The sequence below is a fragment of the Dipodomys ordii genome, unplaced genomic scaffold (genome assembly GCF_000151885.1).
Source record: "Dipodomys ordii isolate 6190 unplaced genomic scaffold, Dord_2.0 Scaffold33, whole genome shotgun sequence".
NCBI classification, from domain to species: domain Eukaryota; kingdom Metazoa; phylum Chordata; class Mammalia; order Rodentia; family Heteromyidae; genus Dipodomys; species Dipodomys ordii.
This window is the reverse complement of record NW_012267249.1, coordinates 7512511-7533558: the sequence shown is the minus strand read 5'-3', so window position 1 is coordinate 7533558 and position 21048 is coordinate 7512511. Positions and strand designations below refer to the sequence as shown.

The window sequence follows — 21048 nt, the reverse complement described above, 5'->3', positions numbered from 1 at the left end:
TCTAGGGTCTCTACCTAGGACCTTGTTGCTGTGTAGGGGGGGGATGTAGAATGGAATAGCTGCCTAGAGAGGGTACAGGAGGAGGGAGGAGACAGGCAGACAGGGAAGAAGGAAGCAAGGTAGGAAGGAAGAAAAAAAGGAAGGAAGGAAGGAAGGAAGGAAGGAAAGAAGGAAGGGAGGGAGGGAGGAGAGAAGCAGAGAGAAGCAAAATTACTAAAACCACAACCCCAAACAAAACACAGCTGAGAAATCAATGACATACCAATACAGCCAGCAACAAAGGAAAAACCTAGGAGCAGAGACATGGAGAAAGATCAAGGTAGAGAGACAGGACAGGGACCAGGACAAAAGCAGGGAATGAAAGATAAAGGGAGGAAACAGAGAGAGAGAGAGAGAGACTAAAGTAAGCTGTAGAAGCCACAGGTGGAGATGGAGGTAATGGCGGTAATGGAGAAGAGATGGGAGCAGAGTGAGGGGCCTGGGGCCTGGGGCAGGCAGTGCCTGAAAATATAGCTTTATATATTTATATTTATATCTCACATTCCACAACTCAACTTACTAGGGGGCAGAAGGGGAAGGAGGAGGCGATACCGAGGAGGGGGATGTGGGTGGCCTCTTACCTCCTCCCCATTTGGCCTCCACGGGTTCCAAGCAGGGCCATGCAGAGGGCAGGGGCATTTCACCTGGGGCTCAGGGAAGGGTGACAAGGAGAGGACTCCAGGCTCGAGGGTCCCTGGGCTCTCAAAGTTATCTCCTTGGGAGCCTTCTGAGGACATTGGGGCTGGGGAACGGGGGGGTGGGGAGCAACCAAGACCCCTGGCTGGGTTGGAGGCCTGTCAGTCAGTTGGGCAGTGTATCAAGTCCCAGAGAAGCCGCATGCTGCTTGGCCCGGAGCCTTAGGTTCTCGATGCTTGTGGTTTTACTGTTCAGGGCTGCTGAGGAGGGTGCCAGGCCCGTGGGGGGTGCAGGCAGCAGTGGGGACCCCCACACACCCTGGTGGGCAGCAGCAGCTGCTGACAGGGACTGGTAATAAGACTGGCAGTGCAGTGAGCCCAGTGGGGCCATGTTGACACCCAGGTAGGGCACAGCGGCAGCTGCCGCAGCAGCGGCAGCAGGGGCTGGTCCCCCCACTTCAAAGGAGGAGTAGTGCACCAGGTTATTAGTGGCTGCCATGTGCTGGCGAAACTGCTCCTGCAGACGGAAGAGGCTCAGTGGGGACGAGGAGTAGGAGTGGGAGGGGCCCAGCAGGCTGCCCCCGGGGCCTGCAGGAGTCAGGGCCAGGCTGCCTGGGGAATCTGCAAGCAGAGAACAAGAACCAAGTACTCAAGACAGGGTACTGACCTGCCAGGAGGGGTTCCCTCAGCTTCTCACACCATTTGGTCCCCCCACTACCCCAGCTGAACCCACCTTCAGCTCACATGAGTCAGGTCATAACCTCAAGTGTGGCTCAGAATCCTAGGAGGGAGGGGACCTGGAGAAGTTTCTAGAATCCTCAGCCATTGGGAAATCCCTTCATCATGTCCTGGACCTTCTAGCTCCCAGTCTCTATCTTCTCCATGTCTGCACTTGGGATTTATGTCTGAAATACAGCTCATGGCTGGGTTATGTTCCTTCATGAACACAGCTAGGGGTCCGGGGCAATGCAGGACACCTCTGTGGCAGAGATGGGGAGGTGTCATCTAGTCCTCAAATGATCTAAGGCTGAGATCTGAAGATCATAGTTTGAAGCCAGCTCAGGTAGGAAAACCCATGACACCCTCTTCTCCAATTAACCACCAGAAAACCAGAAGTGGCACTGTGGCTCAAAGTGGTAGAGTGCTAGCCTTGAACTAAAGAGCTTAGGGACAGCACCAAGGCCCTAAATTCAAGCCCCATGACTGCCCTCCCAAACAAAAGAGCTAAACCATAAGGAAAGGAGGGGGAATGCCCAGAAGTCTGCTGTGTGGGACTCTTGGTACTGGTATGGCATTCACTCAGCACTGGCATGCCTGTATGGGTTGTTAACTATTGGAATACTTTAACTAGTTGATAAGTAGTGGAGAGGATCTAGGTGTCCTCTCATCAACTCATTTGGCCTTGCAGACTGTGTAGGTTTCACCTGGGGTTGGGACTCTGAGGGAAAAGGGCAGTCCAGGGTGCCCCTCTCTGCCTCCTAGATCTCCTAGATCTTCCCATAACTCAGCAACTAAAGGGTATAGACCTGGCACAGGCCCAGCATGGCCAGTCCTTTCTAATTGGCTGTGCCTGGGAGGAGTCAACCAGTGGTTGACTAGTTCATATTGTGGCCCACATCACATACCCAAAACCCGTCAGGCTAGTACCACCTGCACTCCCTGAGCTAGGGCCCCAGCCCACCTACAGCCCCTCCCAAGGCTCACCTGCCTTGGGGCTGCCCCTCTTACAGCCCAGACCCTTGCTGTCAGCCCCAGGACTCTTCTCAGCTTTGGGGTCCTCGGCTCCAGCCCGGGGATCCTCTTCACGGTCTGGCTGATCCTCAGGGGCTGATTCACTGGCTGACTGCTCTGACAGGCTCAGGTGAAGCTCAGCAGGGGGGTCACTGCTGGTGAGATTGGGGGGCTGGTCCATCTCCAGCTGGGTGTCTGGGGCTGGGGCTTCAGTTTTGCCTTGCCCATGGGAGCCCTCAGCCTCCTTCTGCTTCTGGAGCTGTTCTTTCTGCAGGCTGCGCTGCTTCTTCCGGAATTTAGCCCTGCGGTTCTTGAACCACACCTGGAGCCAAAGAAAGGCACAGTCCAAGGTAAGAAGGAAAGAAATGGAGTTGTGGCGGAGCAGGGTACTCTGAGAGAAGGGGATATAGATGATAATGTCGCCCCATACTCCTCTAGAAAACCTATCCCATCCATTCTTTCCAAATGGCCCCTCCCATCAGCTTGGCACTGACTGGGCCAATGCTGGCTCCCCCAGCGGGTGGGGGGAGGAGCTGCACCTACTACAAGGTGTAGTTAGGAAAGCTGGACCTTACCTGTACCCGGGCCTCAGGCAGGTTGGTGCACATGGCCAACCTCTCACGCATCACCACATCTGGATAGTGAGTCTTCTGGAAAGTCTTTTCCAGGGCCTCGAGCTGCTGGGCCGTGAATGCTGTGCGACTTCGACGCTGTTTGCGGTGTTGAGAGCCATAGCGGGCCTCCAAGATGATGTCTTGAAATGTACAGCCGTTGGAAGGCAAAAGAGGGGGCCCATTTAATTATGGGAAATGAGTCTTGAACCTTATCCTGCTCTGGCCCACTCTGGATACAGAGGCAGCTCCCCAAGAACTGGTCCCTGACCTTTTGGCCTTGAAAATTACCCATCTTCACTAGTTGAATTTTCTTTTTTCTTTTTTTGTTCTGGTCATGGGACTTGTACTCTAGGCCTGGGCACCATCCCTCAGCTCTCTAATGCTCTACCACTTCAGCCACAGCACCACTTCCGGTTTTCTTAGTGGTTTATTGGAGATAAGAGTCTCACAGACTTTCCTACCCGGGCTGGCTTTGAACCTCCATCCTCAGATCTCAGCCTCCTGAATAGCTAGGATTACAGGCATGAGCCACCAAAGCCGAGCTTGTTGAGTTTTCAAAATCTCTTCACCATGTTATCCACCATCAGAACCACAGAGATCTAACTGAGTTCCAAGAATGGGAGGCACATGTTTTAGGACAATTAGGTATAGGCAAGTGCTCTAAGTTCTTTAAGTCTCAAACTACTGAACCATGCTGGGTTTGATAGTCCATGCCCACAATCCTAGCTACCAGGAAGGTAGAGATAGGAGGATCATGGCCAAAGGCCCATTGGTGCATAAACACAAGACCTTATCTGAAAAATAAATAAAAAAACAAAATGACTGGTATGGGATACAAGTGGTAGAGTCCTTGCCTAGCAAGTGTGTGGCTCAGAGTTCAATATAAGTTCATGAGTTTGAGGTCACCCTGGGTTACACTGTTAATTCCAGGCCAGCTCTGAAACCCTTCTAAACTGGTCCTAATTCTTGTAGTGAAGTCATGAGTATTACTCTGTCAGGGGAGCAAGTAGGGAATGATTTACTCAGCCTCATTCAGGTGGGGGAACAAGAGCTCCGCACCTTCTTCCTGGCTCCAGGAACTACAAAGGATGGGGTGGTCACAGGGGAGACCAGGCACTATGCTATGGACAGAACTTCCCATGAAAGATGAAGCCTGCATGCGAATGTCCAAATGGGGCTCATTCCTTCCTTAAAAGGGCATTTTGTCTACTGAAGTCCTGCTCAGAGATCTGACAGGGCCTAAAGGAGTGGGACTGTCAGCATATCCTCCATAACCAGCAGGTCCTCAGATTCATCCCATTTCAGTGCCCTTCCTCCCGTTGGTCTTTCCTTCTTCTCAATGGCCTTTAAAAGGTCAAGATCCTGACCCCATGGCCAGCTGATATCTCTCCCTGACTGTACAAGCCAATCCTGCTGCGCTGAGCTGCCCCACAATTGACCCTAGTCATTTTTATTCTGACAAGCTTTCTCATAACCTTATGGGCACCTGGTCTTCCTACTAGTCCCCTAACGTCCTTTTCTTTGTTCTCTTTTTCCTAGACCAGGTCTTGAACTTGGTATCTGAGGCTTGCTCTCACTCATTGGCTGGTGCTTTTTGACCTGAGCCAGGCCTCCAACCCCTCTCTGAAGTCCTTGAGGACTCTCTGGAGCAGGCACAGGTCTAAATGGGACAAGATGGGTGTGATCTGGGTCAGGCTGCAGTGAGTGGCATCATCTCCAAGGAAATCTTGCTATCGATGTCATTGTGCTCTTCTCATATCCTCTGTTATTGTTTGCATATAAAATGGCCCCAAAGGCTTATGGATTATATGGGTGCCAACTTCATCATGGATTAATCCACTGATAAATCCATAGACAAATGGGATATTAGGCAATGGGGCCTACTTGGAGGAAGTAGATGTGTCACTGGGATGTATCTTGCCAGATGCTTAGAGCTCACACCTATAATCCTAGCGACTCAGGAGGCTGAGATCTGGGGACTGCAGATCAAAGCCGACCCAGACAGGAAAGTCTATGAGACTCATGACCAATTAAGCACCAAAAAGCTGGAAGTAGAGCTGTGGCTCGAGTGGTCAAGCTCTAGCCTTGAGCAAAAGAGCTCAAGGATAGTGCCCAATCCCTAAACTCAAGTCCTAGGACTTGCATAAGAATGAATAAATTAGTTTTTAAGAAGAAAGGTATATCCTCTCTATCTGCCCCAAGGTGATTAGCTTGGCTTCTCCATACCCTCTCCACCATGGTGTTTTACCTCAAGATGTACCCGTCACAATGCAACTGGCTAACCATGTACTGAACCATCTAAAACGATCAGCCAACATTTTTTTTTGGGGGGGGGTCAGTTGTGGGGCTTGAACTCTGGGCCTGGGCGCTGTCCCTCAGCTCTTCAGCTCAAGGCTAGTGCACTACCACTTGAGCCACAGAGCCTCTTCCAGTTTTCTGGTAGTTTATTGGAGATAAGAGTCTTACTGACTTTCCTTCCCAGGTTGGCTTTGAACTGTGATCCTCAGATCTCAGCCTCCTGAGTAGCTAGGATTACAGACATGAGCCACCGATGCCCAGTGAGAAAGATTAAAAAAAAAAAGAAAGAAAGAAAGAAAATATGGCTGGGTGCCGGTAGCTCACGCCTGTAATCCTAGCTACTCAGGAGGCTAAGATCTGAGGATCTTAGCTGGCTCTGGGCAGGAAAGTCCGTGAGACTCTGATCTCCAATAAACCACTCAGAAAACTGAAAGTGGCACTGTGGCTCAAGTGGTAGAGTGCTCGCCTTGAGTGAAGAGCTGAGGGACAGCGCCCATGCCCAGAGTTCAAGCCCCACAATCAACAAAAAAAAAAATTTCTCTCTAATAGTTTGTCATAGCCACAGAAAAGCTGAGTGGCACAGAAACCCACTAAGAGGTGACCAGGACAACACCCAGGTGGATCAGGAGTAGGGGGACCAGCTGCAGCTCCTTCCTGGATGCTCAGTACTTACCTTAGGCATTGGGTACTGAGGACTTCTGAGCACTGCGAGGCTCTGCTGTTATCATAAATAATCTCTGAGTTATCCTTTGGGATGGGCATTGCCACTCTCCCAGAGAAAAGTGAGGCACAGAGAAGAGAAACATGGGCAGACCATGGCGACTACAAGTGTATGCCTCTTCAGTTTTAGCATAATGTCATATTCTGACCCACTCTTGCCCATATTTAACCTATTGGAGCCTCAGTTTCCCTGTCTATAAACTGGAGATAGTAACCTCTTCATGAGAATTAAGGTTTAGGGAGAGAGGGAGAGAGAGGAGCATCTCACATTGGCCTGGCACCCTCTAGTATTCAAACCATGAGAAGCATTGTTACCTCTGTGATCCTGTGTCTTCAGTCTGCTCCCTAGGGCTCTCAGCTCTCTTCAGCTACTTCCTATCTAGCTACATCCTCTGGTCCCTCACCCTCTTGCTTCAGTCTCTTCATTTATAAAAATTGTAAACCAGGACAATTGGATACCTCCCTTGAAGGCTTGTTATGGAAGGTTGAAGGTGTGGAGCATTCTCAGGGCATGGCAAATGTTCCAAATGTTCTCCCACAGATACTGTGTAAGTGTGACCAAGGCAAGTACAATGTACAGATTTTGGATCATTATTCTCTCTGTTATTCAGTAGCCCAAGGCTCTCTAAGATGCTCCTCTCTTTGCTGTCTGGACCTTCTTTCTCCCAGCCCCAGGATCCTATCCCTACGGTCTGGTCCCCAGGGCCCTTACCAGCCAGGCGTTCAGCCAGTGTAAGCGCATGCACAGAGGGCCTGTAGTCGGGGGCGTGCTGAGCTTGCTGGGCCGCCTGCTGGTGCAGGTTATACATGGCGCTGAGTGAGTTCATGGCGTGCAGTGAGTAGCCATTCACCCCGTAGTGCTGCATGGCGGCATCCGCCTGCAGACAGGGAAAAGAGAGAGAAGTGTGAGACAGAGGATGAGGCAGGGTTATTGCAGTTTATCCTTGGAGACATTTTGCTCCCAGTGCAAAAGCTCGATGCCCACCTTAGCCCAAATGCTACTGCCTCATCAGAAAATGGCCAGTTTTGTCCTCAGAGGGCTCCTGAACTTACTCCTTCATTCCCTACTCATGCAGTGAATCTTTATTCTCAGTAAATCAAAAGAAAATCAGGTCAAGAAGAACAGCTCCACTTGTAGATGAGCTACTGAGGCGTAGAGAAAGAAGCGTGACATGTTGAAGCCACTGGCCATTTAGAAGCATAGCTCTAGGCAAGTCACTTAACTTCTTTGACCCTCAGTCTCTCTATTAGTAGTATAACAACAGTATCAGCCTGGTGCCAGTGGCTCATGCATATAATCCTAGTTACTCAGGAGGCTGAGATCAGAAGAGTCACCATTTGAGGCCTGCCCAAGCATAAAAGTCCATGATATTCTGACTCCAGAATAACCAGCAAAAAGTTGGGCTGAACATATGGTTCAAGTTGTAGAATGTCAGACAAGTGAGTGAATAAGTAAGCTGAGCAAGGAGAACTCTGAGGTCAAACCCTGATACAAAAAAAAAAAAAAAAAGGATACCAATCTCCTGGGATTGCTGCAAGAATTATAAAAGCTTTTTCAATAGGGTTTAGTTATATTAAATGTTCAAAAATGTTACTTAGGCTGGGTGTGGTGATGCACACCTGTAAGTTCAGCACTAGGGAATGCTGAAGCAGGAGGATTGCAAGTTTGATGCCAGTCTGAAGTATACCCAAGATCCTGTCTCAAAAATAAATTAGCTCTAATGATAGCCTGGTCCATCCTTTTGTAACCATCTCTTCATTCACTTTACCATGCACTTACGTGTGCAAACTTTGATTTACTCATATTTATTCAGTCAGCATGCATTGAGGCTTCCTGGAGCCAAGTCTAGAGTTGAACTCCCCATTAAGGCATTCACTCTGATAAAGTACTGGATTAAGTCCTGATATGCTATATAATCATTAAGACTGGGACTGTTAGAATTGTTAGACATTCACTGTCATTATCTTTTTTACTCTCAACAAATCTCCAAAAGGCTAGCAGGTCAAGAACAACAATTCTATTTGAAAATAAATCTACTGAGGCTTTGAGAAAGAACAATGACCAAGGCCTGTCCTTCCACACATTGCAGGAGCCTCATTATTTTATGACCAATAGCTCTAAGAAGATCTACCATTCATCAAAGAACAATTCCTCCTTCTTAGATGTCTTGGACCATCAAGGGGCCTGCCAAGGCCTTATTTGCCACAGGTCCCCTTGCAGTTTTCCTCTGAGCATGCATCCTACATCAGCCTAAAATGTCACTTTTGGAATGTGATCTCATGTCTAGTCACCCAAAGATTCTAAAGTATTGCTACTTTCAGAATGTGGGAAGTAGAAGGGGAAGATCCATTCATAAGAAGTGTCTCAGCAATCTGCCTTCACTAAAAGAGACACAGATATACATAAACAAACATTCACAGCAGGCATGTAAACCCACACCATCACAGACAGGCACACACACACACATTTCCTGCTCAGTCACACATGGGCAGACACTGTGGGCAAGGCAATCACAGAAGCCGTCCTACTTACGCAAGTTCAATGTCATTATCCCATAGGTCAACGCAGACATTCCCACACAGGAGATACCTCCACACACAGACCTTACAGCAACACATCCTATATTACACATACTCATTCAAGAGAGAGTTATTAAGCACCTGCCTACCAACAAGTCCCTAATTTCATGGAATTTACAGTCCAAGGCATGAGGAAGATATAACAATAAAATATATATATAGGTAATAAGGTCATCAGGAATAAATGCTATGAAGCAAAACAAGCAGGGGAAGAGAATGACAAGAGGGAAATGGATGACTATTTCAGATCAATTGGTCAGAAAAGGTCTCTGATGTTTGAACAGAAACTTGAAGTCAGCCATGGTGAAGCTCTGAGGGAAAGATCTGGCAGAAGGAACAGGCAGGACAAAGGCCCTGAGGCATAAACAAAATTGAGTGTGGAATCGCTTCTCTGCCTTTTGGCTAAAATCCTATGTAGTATCTGGGGGTTTTGTTGTTGTTGTTGTTTGTTTTGGTTTTGTTGTTGTTTTCTGTTCTGGTCCTGGCTCTTGAACTCAGGGCCTGGGCACTGTCCTTTAGCTTTCCAGCTCAAGGCTAGTGCTCTGCCACTTGAGCCACAGCTCCACTTCCAGCTTCTGAGTGGTAATTGGAAATAAGAGTCTCACGGTCTTTCCTGCCTCAGTTGGCTTCAAACTTCAACCTCAGCTCTCAGCCTCCTCAGCAGCTAGGATTACAGGTATGAGCCACTGGTACCTGGCAAGCAAGTAGCTGTTCTCATCACTTTAATACTAAATGGATTTTTGCTCCATCCACTTCACAGATCAACCTAGTAAAGTATACCTAGTAAAGACTGAGCATGTTAAACAGCACAAAAATCATTCATTCTTACTTACAAAAATGTATTAGAGGAAGTGGTGCTATGGCTCAAGTGGTAGAGCGCTCGCCTTGAGCTGAAGAGCTCAGGGACAGCACCCAGGCTGAGTTCAAGCCCCATGACTGACCAAAAAAAAAAAAAAAATGTATTAGAGCCAGGCACTGATATCTCATGCCTGTAATCCTAGCCTCACAAGGAGGAGGCTTAGATATGAAGACTGTGATTCAAAGCCAGCCTAAGCAGGAAAGTCCATGAGACTCTTATCTCCTTGAGTAAAAAAGCTAAGAGAAAGTCAGTGCCTAAGCCCTTAGTTCACACCTCAGTGCTGGTGCATATGCGCACACACACACAGCACACATATACACACACACAAGCAGCTGGATAAAGGAGAATAGGAATGATGGTTAGATTTTCAGATTTTCGAGTCAGCACTGACACCTCCAGCATTCCCTTATGGAAGCCTCTCACACCATAATCATGAGCCACAGACAGAAATCTAAGATAAAAGTGTGGTAGACATTTGTAGACATAAGATATTCAAACATCAGTTAATAGGATATACCACAAATAAAGATAAAAGACAAACAGCAAAGCTGAAAAAATATTTTCTAGTCAGGTGGCCTAGCACTGGTGGCCTAGGCCTGTAATCCTAGCTACTCAGGAGGCTAAGATCTGAGGATCATGGTTCAAAGCCAGCCTGGGTAAGAATGCCCATGAGAGTGTTATCTCCAATTAAGCACCAAAAACATCTGGAAGTAGAACTGTGGCTCAAGTGATAGGGTGCTATCTCTGTACACAAAAGATCAGAGACAGTGCCCAGGCCCTGAGTTCAAGCCCCAGGACTCACTCCTACACACAGATTTCTATATCTAAGACTTTAAAAACTAAGTGCTACAAATAAAAACGTAAAGAATGTCTCCAACATGTAGAGATTTCTAACACAGAAATTAAAGGATGGCCATCTTAAGAAAAGATGAGCTAAGGAAATGACAGATCATTAAGGAAGAAACACCAATAACCAATATGAACCTCACTTATAGCCAAGGAAAGAAAATAGAAGCGGTGAGAACTTTTACTGTATGAAGAACAATGATTACCCAGGGTTCAATAGGGGATTGGAAAGTGCTCTTTCTCCTACCTTGCTGATGAAAGAGCTCTTTATGCCCTGTACCAAAAGCCTTTACAAAGTATGTCATCTTTGACTTAACAGTTCCATTTGTAGAAATGTATCCCTTCAGTATGCAAAGAGATGCAAAGAGGAATATTTATCACATCACTGCTTATGATGGCAAACAATTGGAAACCTAACTGTCCATCGAGAGAGGATTAGTTCAGTAAATGAGGGGACAGAGTACCCACAACGGAATACAGTGCCACCATTTAAAACAATGATGTGTGTCTGTATATGCTGATGTTCACAATATATTGAGGAATAGAAGAAATAGGTACCAAAACAATACGCATGGTACAATCACATTTTGTAATGTATGAATAAATATGCATAGGAAAAAAGTCTAGAAGGTTTATATCCTGAAATGTTAATAGAGGTTATCTGGGAGGTAGCTGCTGGTATTATAGGTGGGTTTTGTTGTGGTGGTGGTGGTGGTTTTTTTGTTTTTTGTTTTGTCGGTTGTGGGGCTTGAACTATGGGTTTGGGCACTGTACCTCAGCTCTTTAGCTCAAGGCAAGCACTCTACCATTTGAGCCACAGTGCCACTTCCAGTTTTCTAGTGGTTTACTGGAGATAAGAGTCTCACAGACTTTTCTGCCCAGGCTGGCTTTGAACCATGATCCTCAGATCTCACTCTCCTGAGTAATTAGGATTACAGGCGTGAGCCACAAGCCCCCGGCTTTATAGGTGTTTTGCATATTTCTGTTTTCTTTGTTTTTATTTTTGGTGCTAGTCCTGGGGCTTGAACTCGGGGCCTGGACACTGTCCCTGAGCTTCTTTTGCTCAAGGCTAGCACTCTACCACTTGAACCACAGCTCCACTTTTGATTTTTTTGGTGGTTAATTGGATATAAGAGTCTCAAGGAGGGCTGGGAAGGTGGCTCAGTGGTAGCGCGCTTGCCTTGCATGCATGAGGCCCTGGGTTCGATTCCTCAGCACCACATAAACAAAAAAAAGCCGGAAATGGCACTGTGGCTCAAGTGGTAGAGTGATAGCCTTGAATTGAAGAGCTGAGGGACAGTGCCCAGGCCCAGAGTTCAGGCCCCACGACAGAGTCTCAAGGACTTTCCTACATAGACTCGCTTCAAGTTGTGATCCTCAGATCTCAGCCTCCTGAGTAGCCAGGAATTCCGGCACGAGCTAGGGGCATCCAGCTTTTTCTTTTTTCAGGGAAGAAAGATTTAAGTGTGAGATTTATTTGTGTTTCAGTGGATGCACGCACAGAGCCAGGCTTCATAAGTCCCAGGTGAGGAAGGAGGAACAGTATTTGGAAGTTGGGCTGGGAATGTGGCTTTGAGGTAGCGTGCTTGTCAAAATTTGGAAATTGTTTCAGTCAGTCCCCTTCCCTTTCCCTGTGGATGCAATCTCCTCCCCCACCAAACTCGGGGCTCTGGTGCTCTAAAGCACATCACTGTTCATTTAATTTACTTAATGACTACCAATCTCATAGTTTTATTGGGGATTTTGTTGTTGTTTAGCAGGTTGGTTTTTTTGTTTATTTTGTAACAGTCCTGGGGCTTGAACTCAGGGCCTCATACTCTCACTTGGCTTTTTTTTTTTTTAACTCAAGGCTAGTGCTCTACCACTTGAGTTACAGCTCCACATCTGGCTTTTTGCTGGTCTCTTAGAGATAATAGTCTCACGGGTTAACTTTGAACTGTGATACTCAGATCTCAGCCTCCTAAATAGTTTAGGATTACAGGCTTGAGCCTCTGGTGCTTGGCTGAATTCAGTTTTTTTTGGTGTTTTGGGGTGTGTATATGTGTGTGTGTACCAGTCCTGAGGCTTGAACTCATGGCGCCTGGGCACTGTCCCTGAGTATTTATGCTCAAGGCTAGTGCTCTACCACTTTGAGCCACAGCTCCATTTCCAATTTTGTTTTGGTTTTGTTTGGTTTGGTTTGGTTTTTTGTTAGTTAATTGGAGATAAGGGCCTCATGGACTTTTCTGCCTGAACTGGCTTTGAACCATAATCCTCAGATCTCATCCTGACAAACTCCTCCCTCTTCAGAAGGCCTGGCTCAAGGCTGCCTCCTCAGAAAAGGGGCCCATCTCAAGAGCTTCTGACAAGGCATCTCTCCCCTCCTCAGGCACCTGAAAGTGCACTTGGGTCAGAGAAAGGATTATGGCGATGATAACAACATAGCTATGATCTACTGAACACACTTTGTTGCCAAACCATACACTAAGCACCTTGTATAGATTTATTCACTTAGTTGTGTGGGTCTTAGGGGTGGGTGTGAACCCAGGGCCTCTACTGTTGAGCCACAGCCTCCGCCCACATGGATTTCCCAAATTCTGACACCTGAATCAAAGTACTATGAAGATACTTCTAGCTCACCCACTAGACTAAGCTCCTTGAGAGAAAAAAAATAACAACTGTACCTCATACATTTCTAGCTCAGACCATGGAGTCTGGTAAGACAAGAAGATGAAGATCTGATGAACTAGTTAAAAATAAGAGCTATTTATTAAGCACTTCTGATATATCATATATCTCCATCTATCGTCCAATATATAGGAGGTAGAGACTGCTATGCTATTACCTTCATCTGAGACATAGAGAAATGGAAAGCAAGAATGCTTAATTGCTGAAGTCCACAAGTCAGGAAGTGGTGGCAAAGTTTCCACAGGTGAAGTTCTTCATACCAGCCATTGTTTCCCAACCCCAGCAGGAGGGATCTCATTCCAGTATATTCCCTTCCCTGACTTCTATCATCTCTATCATTGAATCAGGGGGGAAATCTCATTCCACTTGACCCATATGCTCCTGTGTGGGCCATAAGATAGGCTGTGCATGGAACCAGGGCTGCCGGACTGAGCTCCTGTCTCTGTAGTCGCATATCCTCCTCCTCACTGCAGTGCACAGCAGGGCTTGGGGCTCCTGTCAGCCCATAAAGGGATTCTTTTCTAGAAATTCTGTTTCCCATCCAAAAGGCACACATATGATAACACAGTCACATATTTGCGACTCATCTCAGTGACCATGTGCAGACACAGCCCTACTGGGATTAGACACAGAACTGTCTGTTGTTTATGCTATGTTATATGTCTCCATTTGTGAGTATGTCTGTGAATATGAATGTGTGTGTGTGTGTGTGTGTGTGTGTGTGTGTGTGTGTGAGAGAGAGAGAGAGAGAGAGAAGAAATATATACTAAATAGTAGCCTAGGAAATTTCCAGCTGCTGGACCAATGTATTGTGGCTCTTCTGCCTCCAAACTGGGTATAAGAGAGAAGAGGAGGGAAACAGGAAGTTCAAAGAAAAAAATTAAAAGCCAAGATCAACTCAGAGAAAATAAATACCCTTTTGTATTTGTTTCGGCAACACCTAGCAGAGTGTTGGTAGACATTTGGTGCTTAGTAAATAATAAATATATGCATAAGTAAGAATTTCAAATCTGGAGATGGTGAGGGAGGTACACTCAACCACAACTCAGGAGAGTCCGGTAGACTCTCCTTTTGTCCTCAGGACTACAGGCCTGGGTGGGGTTCCTTGCCCAGTGGGTCCTTTCCTAGAAATACAGTCAGCCTGCATTTATCCCCTGGAGTCTTCAACAGGACCAGCAGTGGGGACCCCATCTATATCCAGAGCCTGAGTGCTGTTAGACCCTAGAGAAGGCTGCCCAGACAGAAGCCCTGCAAGGCCTGCAGGAATCTCTAAACCGGGGCCCTGCACTCCCGGCCTCAAACCAGACCCTGCATGGGCTCAGCCCACTGCACACTTCAAACAGAATCAATTATATATTTAAAAGGTGCCGCCCTGCAATTCCTGGCGAGCCAGGAGAGCCATCCATCATGGCACGGCCGCGTTTCACAAGCTGTCGAATTGTGCTTACATTGGTTAAAAGAATCTTTATATTTCATTAAGCAAGCAGATCGGCGGATCTCCCGCCACAGGCGCCATATAGATGGCTTTAATTTTCCAAATCTGCAAATGCATCCGTTATGTCCTTGCGTCGCTGCTGGCTGCGGCCTAATGCCCAGCCAATCGAAGAATCAAGCAGAATTTTATTAGGGGGCATTTTTTATAAATTAACAGCAGCACTGCAAGGAAACCACATGCAAGGCATCTTTGATTAAAAGGAAAGTGGACCCTTCCTTCAGTCACATCATACTCAGCCAGCCCCACAAGCCAACCCCATCATGGCTCTTTGTCCCTCTCAGAACTTTCAACCCTCCTTGGTGTCTTCTCATTCCCCCCACCACAATGGGAAACAAGGCAAAACAGTTTTGTTTAAAGAAAAGAAATGAAAAGGGGAGGAACCCAACTTTCTCTGAGATCTCTCATTGGCTCGTTCCAGGCCTGGTGAGACACTGTACCTCATTAACAATGAGGGTTATCCTTCACAGAATATTTGCCACGAGCCAAGACCGGTTCTACTCATTGTAGGCATCTTGTCTACTAAGATCCAAAGCAACCCTATTACATACATGTTATTCTCTACCTAATTTACATCTGGGCAGAAACAAATTCATGGGAGATAGTCCTCAGCCCAAGTCCGCACAGTCAGTAAGGACAAAAGCAGGATGAGAGTCTGGGTATCTGAAGATCTGTCTGATATTCATATCCAGCATGTGGCCAAGAGATAGGCCCCAATGATGCCTAGTCCCAGGTGTCAGTGGCTGAGAGGGGGATAGAAGGTAGCCTGCTTCACAGACATCTTTCCATAGGAAATGTTGCTGTTGGAGGTGATTTGGGAGACCCTCTAAAGAGAGAAAGCTCAGTAGCTGTCCTTTCTTCCTAGTAGTTTTGATTTCAAAAGGACTTTTACACAGGTAGATAGAAGAATATAAATATATGAACTCCGGAATGACAAAGCAGTCTCCTGCCCCAACTCTAGGCTACTAAGTGACCTTTGCTTGGCTTCTATCTTCTACGACCTCTTCTAATATGACAGAGACTCATTAGGTAACCCCAGGAAAGAGACTTCCATCATGAAAATGTGTGTGTGGCTAAGTGGGCATATAATCTCAGCACTTGAGATGTTGAAGCAGGAAGATTTTGAGCTTGAGTATAGCTTGAACTGCATATTGAAAAGTTATTTTAAAAAACAAAGCAAAGCTGGTGGTTCATGCCTGTAATCCTAACTACTCAGGAGGCTGAGATCTGAGGATTATGGTTTAAAGCCAATCTGGGCAGGAAAGTTCATGAGACTCTTATCTCCAATTAACTATCAGAAAACCAGAAGTGGCACTGTGGTTCAAGTGGTAGAGTGCTCGCCATGAGCTGAAGAACTCTGGAACAGTGCCCAGGTCCAGAGTTCAAGTCCTCCAACTGACCAAAAAAAAAAAAAAGCAAACTAGTACAGTGGCTCATACCTGTAATCCTAGCTATTCAGGAGACTGAGATCATGAGAGTCTCATTTCAAGTCCAACCCAAGTAAAATATTCTCAAGACCAAGCTCAAAAATAAAAAAGCTAAGCTGGGAGCCAGTGGCTCATGCCTGTAATCCTAGCTACTCAGAAAGCTGAGATCTGAGGATCACAGCTTAGCCCAGGCATAAAAGGCCATGAAACTCTTATTTTCAATAACCACCAGAAAACCAGAAATGGTGCTATGGCTCAAATGGTAGAGTGCTAGCCTTGAGCTGAAGACCTGAACGACAGCGCCCAAGCCAAGTTCAAGCCCCATGACCAACAATAAATAAATAAATAAATAATGGTACATGCCTGTCTACTATCCAGAAAGTGTAAATAGGTGGACCACAGTCCAGGCCAGTCTATATAAAAAGTGGAATCCTATTTAGAAAATGACTAAAGCAAGAAAGGCAGACTGTCTGTCTAGCAAGAGCAAGGCCCTGAGTTTCCAGTTGCTGTATTATCAGAAGAGAAAAAATGAAAAATGTGTGTAACCCAGGATTGACTAATCACCCGAAAGGCCAAAGAAGGATTCCTTGGGGGTGGGGGTGTGCACACACATGCATGTGCAAACACACACACACACACACACACACACACACACACACTGGAATGTAGCACACAATGACTTTCCAACTGGGTCACTAGACTCAAGATCTTTAAAGAAGCTCTACCTGGTACATGCCATGCAATTTACCTTAGGAATCACATTTCTTTCTTTTCCCAATTCAACTAAGGTAGCGCTTTTATTCTTCCATTTTACATATGAGGAATTGCGAGCTGGTAAAGGTGAGTCCATTTAAATTCATTGCTTGGAAACTGGAAACGCTGAGCCTGATCTCAGTCAGTAACCCCATTCTCATATCTGTCCTTGGTTCTGAGTTGCAAGGAGTCAGCAATGAATATATGATGCCAGGAGATGTGGAGTCCTTGACCTGTCCACCCTGCCTGCCCTGCCCACAAACTCTCAGGCATATCATCTTGTCACGAGGACACCCTCATCACTCCTCAACTGCCATTTGCTCAATGAGTTCCAGTTTCATTCTTGTGTTACTGCTGAAACTTCTAAGCGCCCTAAATTTCCAGTCTGTATCAGACATTCAATGAATGATGCAGATAGCCCACGGATCAGTCTCTTTTCCTCTTGCCAGTGGCCAGATTTTCCCCAGCCCCAGCTGTGCGTCTGAAGGTGGGACATCAACACTTCAGTATTCAATACAGCCAAGACTACACAAAATGCTGAAGGAGACATTCTAAGAAGAGACAAATGTAATAGCTAATGACTAGCAACGTGACATCATCTGCCCTGGAGATCTAAGAGCAGGCAAATCTGAGGTACATCCACTTTTCATCCTTCTGAGTTGAGAGGTTGGGGTTGCCAACCTTTGGCCCCACTGACCCTCTTAGTGCAGTCCAACCTGTTTTCTTCCCCCCATCTGAAACAAACTAAGCTACCTTTCAGCTAGTTTGGGTATCATCAATCCCAAAATGTTCTGGAAAGGCATATCCAAATTCATCCCCTCTTCTACTGGTCCTTTCCAACCCACTTTACCATCACCCTCTTACACACTAATGAACATATCTCTCCAAAACCGCCATGCACTGATTCCACCTCTGGGAATATTGTCCCCCTCTGTCAGCATCACCTGGAGAGCTCCTGATTCCTCACACCAGGCTTGGGAACCCTCTTCTCCACAAAGCTTCTCCATACTCCTAGCTAGCACAGGTGATTAATTTCCTGCCATAACACTACCTCATTAACTTACAGTTGTCCATTTGCCTGGCCTCTTTCAGAGATAAAATAATAGCCATTTTCCCTAGTCATCCTCACAGAGACCTGACAGGCAGTCGTATCTCATTAATCCTCACAATATCCTAAGTCCCATTGACTGATAAGGAAGCTAAGACACAAAAGAAGGTAAAGTCATTTATCCCAAACCTCACACCGAACTAAGCAGCTTAGCTAGGATGGAATCCAAAAAGTCTAACTCCAAAGTGTGAACTCAGTGTCCACCAATGCTCTTATCCTCTATGGTCCGGGACCCCTCTAGGGCAGGTACAGATCCCCAGCTAGTACTCAGTGCCCCACATGCATCCTAAGGAACATCCGATATTGATTCCAAAAAGATGGAGCTACTGCTTATCACACAATGGGCTCTGGGGTTGTATAATGAGTTCCAGCTAGGGGCTCAAACTACAGGGAAATCACAGATGGTCAGATCCCCTAGGTGGGTAAAGATTCCCTAGGAGATATAAGAAGAGTAGCAAAGCCCAAGATGGAATAAGTCACCAGCTAGTCTCCTCCCCACACTGCCTGCCTTGCTCTACCTGAGCAGGGAAAACCCTGGTTTAGCAAAAACTAAACCAACTTCTGGCCATAGCTTTGAGCCTGATCTCACCGCACACTGAGTCTTAACCAGTGGGGAAACACTGGGATCCTCATGCTGATTCCTGGGCACTGCTATCTCATTGTATGTCCACATAGGATGTAGGCACTATGACCTACCTTACCCCCGTCACTGCCACTATTACTCCCGTTACACACACACTGCCTTACCCAAATAGGGAGACAACGGCCTGATGAGGTAAGAGAACTCCTTAGCTGAGAGCCTCCAAAGCCATCCTAGGGACGACCACTGCAGGTGTGCTTAAAGAGTCTGCCTTCACCAGGGCCAGATCAGTCAAGGTGCAGACTGTTCAGCAGGTACCCAGTGGTCATAAATTCCTCCAGGGGGACTTTTCACCTCTTGTCTTTGCTTGTGGATAGAGTGGAGGGGCACCAGCAAGGAGACCTCCAGGGTCAGGGTGGATCTCAGGATAGACCCCCAGCCTGCCGCCCCTTCAGGAGCCCACTCACCTAGTTCTCTACACAAACTGTTATCCATTAACATCCAATTATCCCTCGGTCCGAGCCATTAATTATAAATCAGCCACTAATTGGGGTAATTAGCCCCCTGCAGGCTAATGGGCCGAGACTGAGGAAGGTCTTTTAGCCTACAGTTCTCGATTTTCCGTGGTCTGGAATTATTGGAGGTGCAGAGAAATCAGGCAGCGGGCTGGAATGGATTTCAATAATAATAATAATAATAATAATAATGCAAAATGTGGCAAGAGGATGAAAAGAAGATGGACAAGACCAGGTTTCGTTTGTTGTTTCGCAAATCCTGTTGATTCTAGTGTATGGGCTAAGGGACAGGCAGGGAGAGGCCGAGGGATCTGACCATAGACTCTGAGAATTGGGGTGATTACTTGATTCCCTGTTTCCTCTGAGGCAGAGGCAGCTAGGACGCCGCAGACGGAGGCCGAGGGGACTTGGGAGTCCCTCAGACGAGGCCGGGGGACAGGTTGAATCGGCCCGCTGACTTCCCCCTGGCCGGGAGGCCCGTAGAGAAGAGCTGGGCTGCCTTGCGGGTCGTCCAGACTCGGAAGGTGGCCGGCCTGGACACAGGGACTGTGGAGTCCTCTGTGGACCCGGTGGTCCTGGCCCAAGTCAGGGCCTCCGGGCAGCTAGAGCCTCCGGGACCTGTGGCGCGGGTTCGGAGCGCGCAGCCCCGCGTGGCACACCACAGACCCGTGACGGATGGACCCAGTGGGGGCACGAGATCCAGAGAGGTCCGGTGACCTTGGGGCACACAGAAGCGGGGCGTGGCGGCGGTAGATCGGCCGGAAGCAGTGACGGCGTCCAGTCAAGGCGCTTAGGTCTGGCGATCCTGGATCCAGAGGACTCCTGTCCCCTCGCTGGCGGAAACCGAGCTAAAGTCCAAGCCACTGAATGTGGGCTGGGTGGAGTGAGGTGTGGGGGGGGGATATCTGATCCCCTGAGACTGAATCAAATACGTGTGAAGAACCAACAGCGACCGAACCAAAAGAGCGGCCATCGGACCGCGGATGGCCCAGTTCGATGCCCTTCTTACAGAAGGGGAAACTGAGACCCGCTCAAGGTCGGGGAGGAGCGGTGCAGGAGGAACAGAGCCCCACCCGAAGCTCACCGCCCCGCAGTACCCCTCCCTCCCTCGCCCCGCTCGCCCGCTTTGTAATGGGCTTTGGCGGGCGGCGGCGGCGTCGCCCGAGGCCTTGATTAGATATTTATTGCTGTCATTTACATGGGCACCGCGGGGCGGCCGAGCGGGACCGTGGGGAAGGGACTGCGGCTGGAGGGGGGGTAGGGAACGCGGGGGAGGTAGAGAATTCTCGGGCGAGGACCGGAGACGCGGCCCCGAAAGTGAGCCGGGAGACCCCCAGAAAGAGGCGGTGATGGGGAGCTCCGAGGTGGAGGCGAGGGAGTGGGCCGCCGGGCCTGGCGCTGCCTGGGGCGAGTGCGCAACGCCGGGCTGTCCGTCCTCGCTTCCCCGAGCCTTGCACGCGTTATCTGCGTGTGGAGAGCGAAGGGTCTGCGTGTGAGCTGAAATTGTGTGCAACGCGCCTATCCAAGAGGTTCTGTGTGTGTGCCCAGCAGATCTGCCAGTTCGACGTCTCCTCTGAGCGTTGTGTACCCCATAGCCCAGGTGACTCTAAGCACTGGGTATGACTCCGGGCGGCTATCAGGCCGGAGTGTAGCTGTCACCCCGGACTGCACAGCTGGCGGACGTGGGCGCGGAGGAAGGCAGTACTGCCTTAGTTCAGAGTTGGAGCTTTTGTCTCTGGGTCTGGTTCTCCCTCCTTCCACTCAAAACCCACGGGCTGGCCTGGGTCTGTTACTGTCTTAGTGTATTCCCTAGAATCCCTGTCCTCCACAAAGCCGATAGCAGGAGTCCGGATCGATTCCTACTCGGAGTTCTGCACAGCATTTCTGGCCAACCGCAAGGTGGAAACTTTGTTTCCAGTTCAAGATCCCTGTGTGCCTGAGTGAGGGTGCAGACCAGGTGCTAAAGCAAGTATGTGGTTATTTCCACGGGAGAAACGGCTCCAACTTCGGACCACAGGGGATCTTGCTATGAAGTAGAGCTACGGAGGGTGAAGGTTTCCCTAAAAACTCACCCTTGAAACTGACCCTCGAGCCCGCCATCTGAAATCGCCCATCTAGAGGCCGCGATTGCTGGCTTTCGCTGTGGCCTTCGCCCGGGGCGGGTTCCACTCCTCCGCACCTTTG

General features: G+C 48.1%; 1 protein-coding gene across 2 annotated transcripts; it reads right to left on the bottom strand.

Annotated features, from left to right (window-relative positions):
* Window positions 1-840: 840 nt before the first annotated feature.
* On the bottom strand, window positions 841-6912 carry Dmbx1 (diencephalon/mesencephalon homeobox 1). 2 transcript variants are annotated; one of them, XM_013016865.1, is made up of 4 exons: window positions 6750-6912; window positions 2981-3159; window positions 2379-2727; window positions 841-1295 (listed from the first exon to the last, which is right to left on the bottom strand). In XM_013016865.1, the coding sequence occupies exons 1-4, from the start codon at window positions 6901-6903 to the stop codon at window positions 841-843; spliced, it is 1137 nt and encodes a 378-aa protein (XP_012872319.1). In that variant the 5' UTR covers window positions 6904-6912. The 2 variants fall into 2 exon arrangements, with proteins under 2 accessions (XP_012872319.1, XP_012872318.1); XM_013016864.1 differs by having other exon boundaries at window positions 2981-3176; window positions 6752-6903.
* Between the last annotated feature and the right edge of the window lie 14136 nt (window positions 6913-21048).

Coding starts and splice junctions, on each gene's coding strand:
- Dmbx1 (XM_013016864.1), bottom strand. CDS start 6,903: ATGCAGCACTACGGGGTGAATGGCTACTCACTGCACGCCATGAACTCA. Junction 2,728..2,980: donor TGCCTGAGGCCCGGGTACAG/GTAAGGTCCAGC, acceptor CTTTGGCTCCAG/GTGTGGTTCAAGAACCGCAG. Junction 1,296..2,378: donor GAGGGGCAGCCCCAAGGCAG/GTGAGCCTTGGG, acceptor CTCTGCTTGCAG/ATTCCCCAGGCAGCCTGGCC.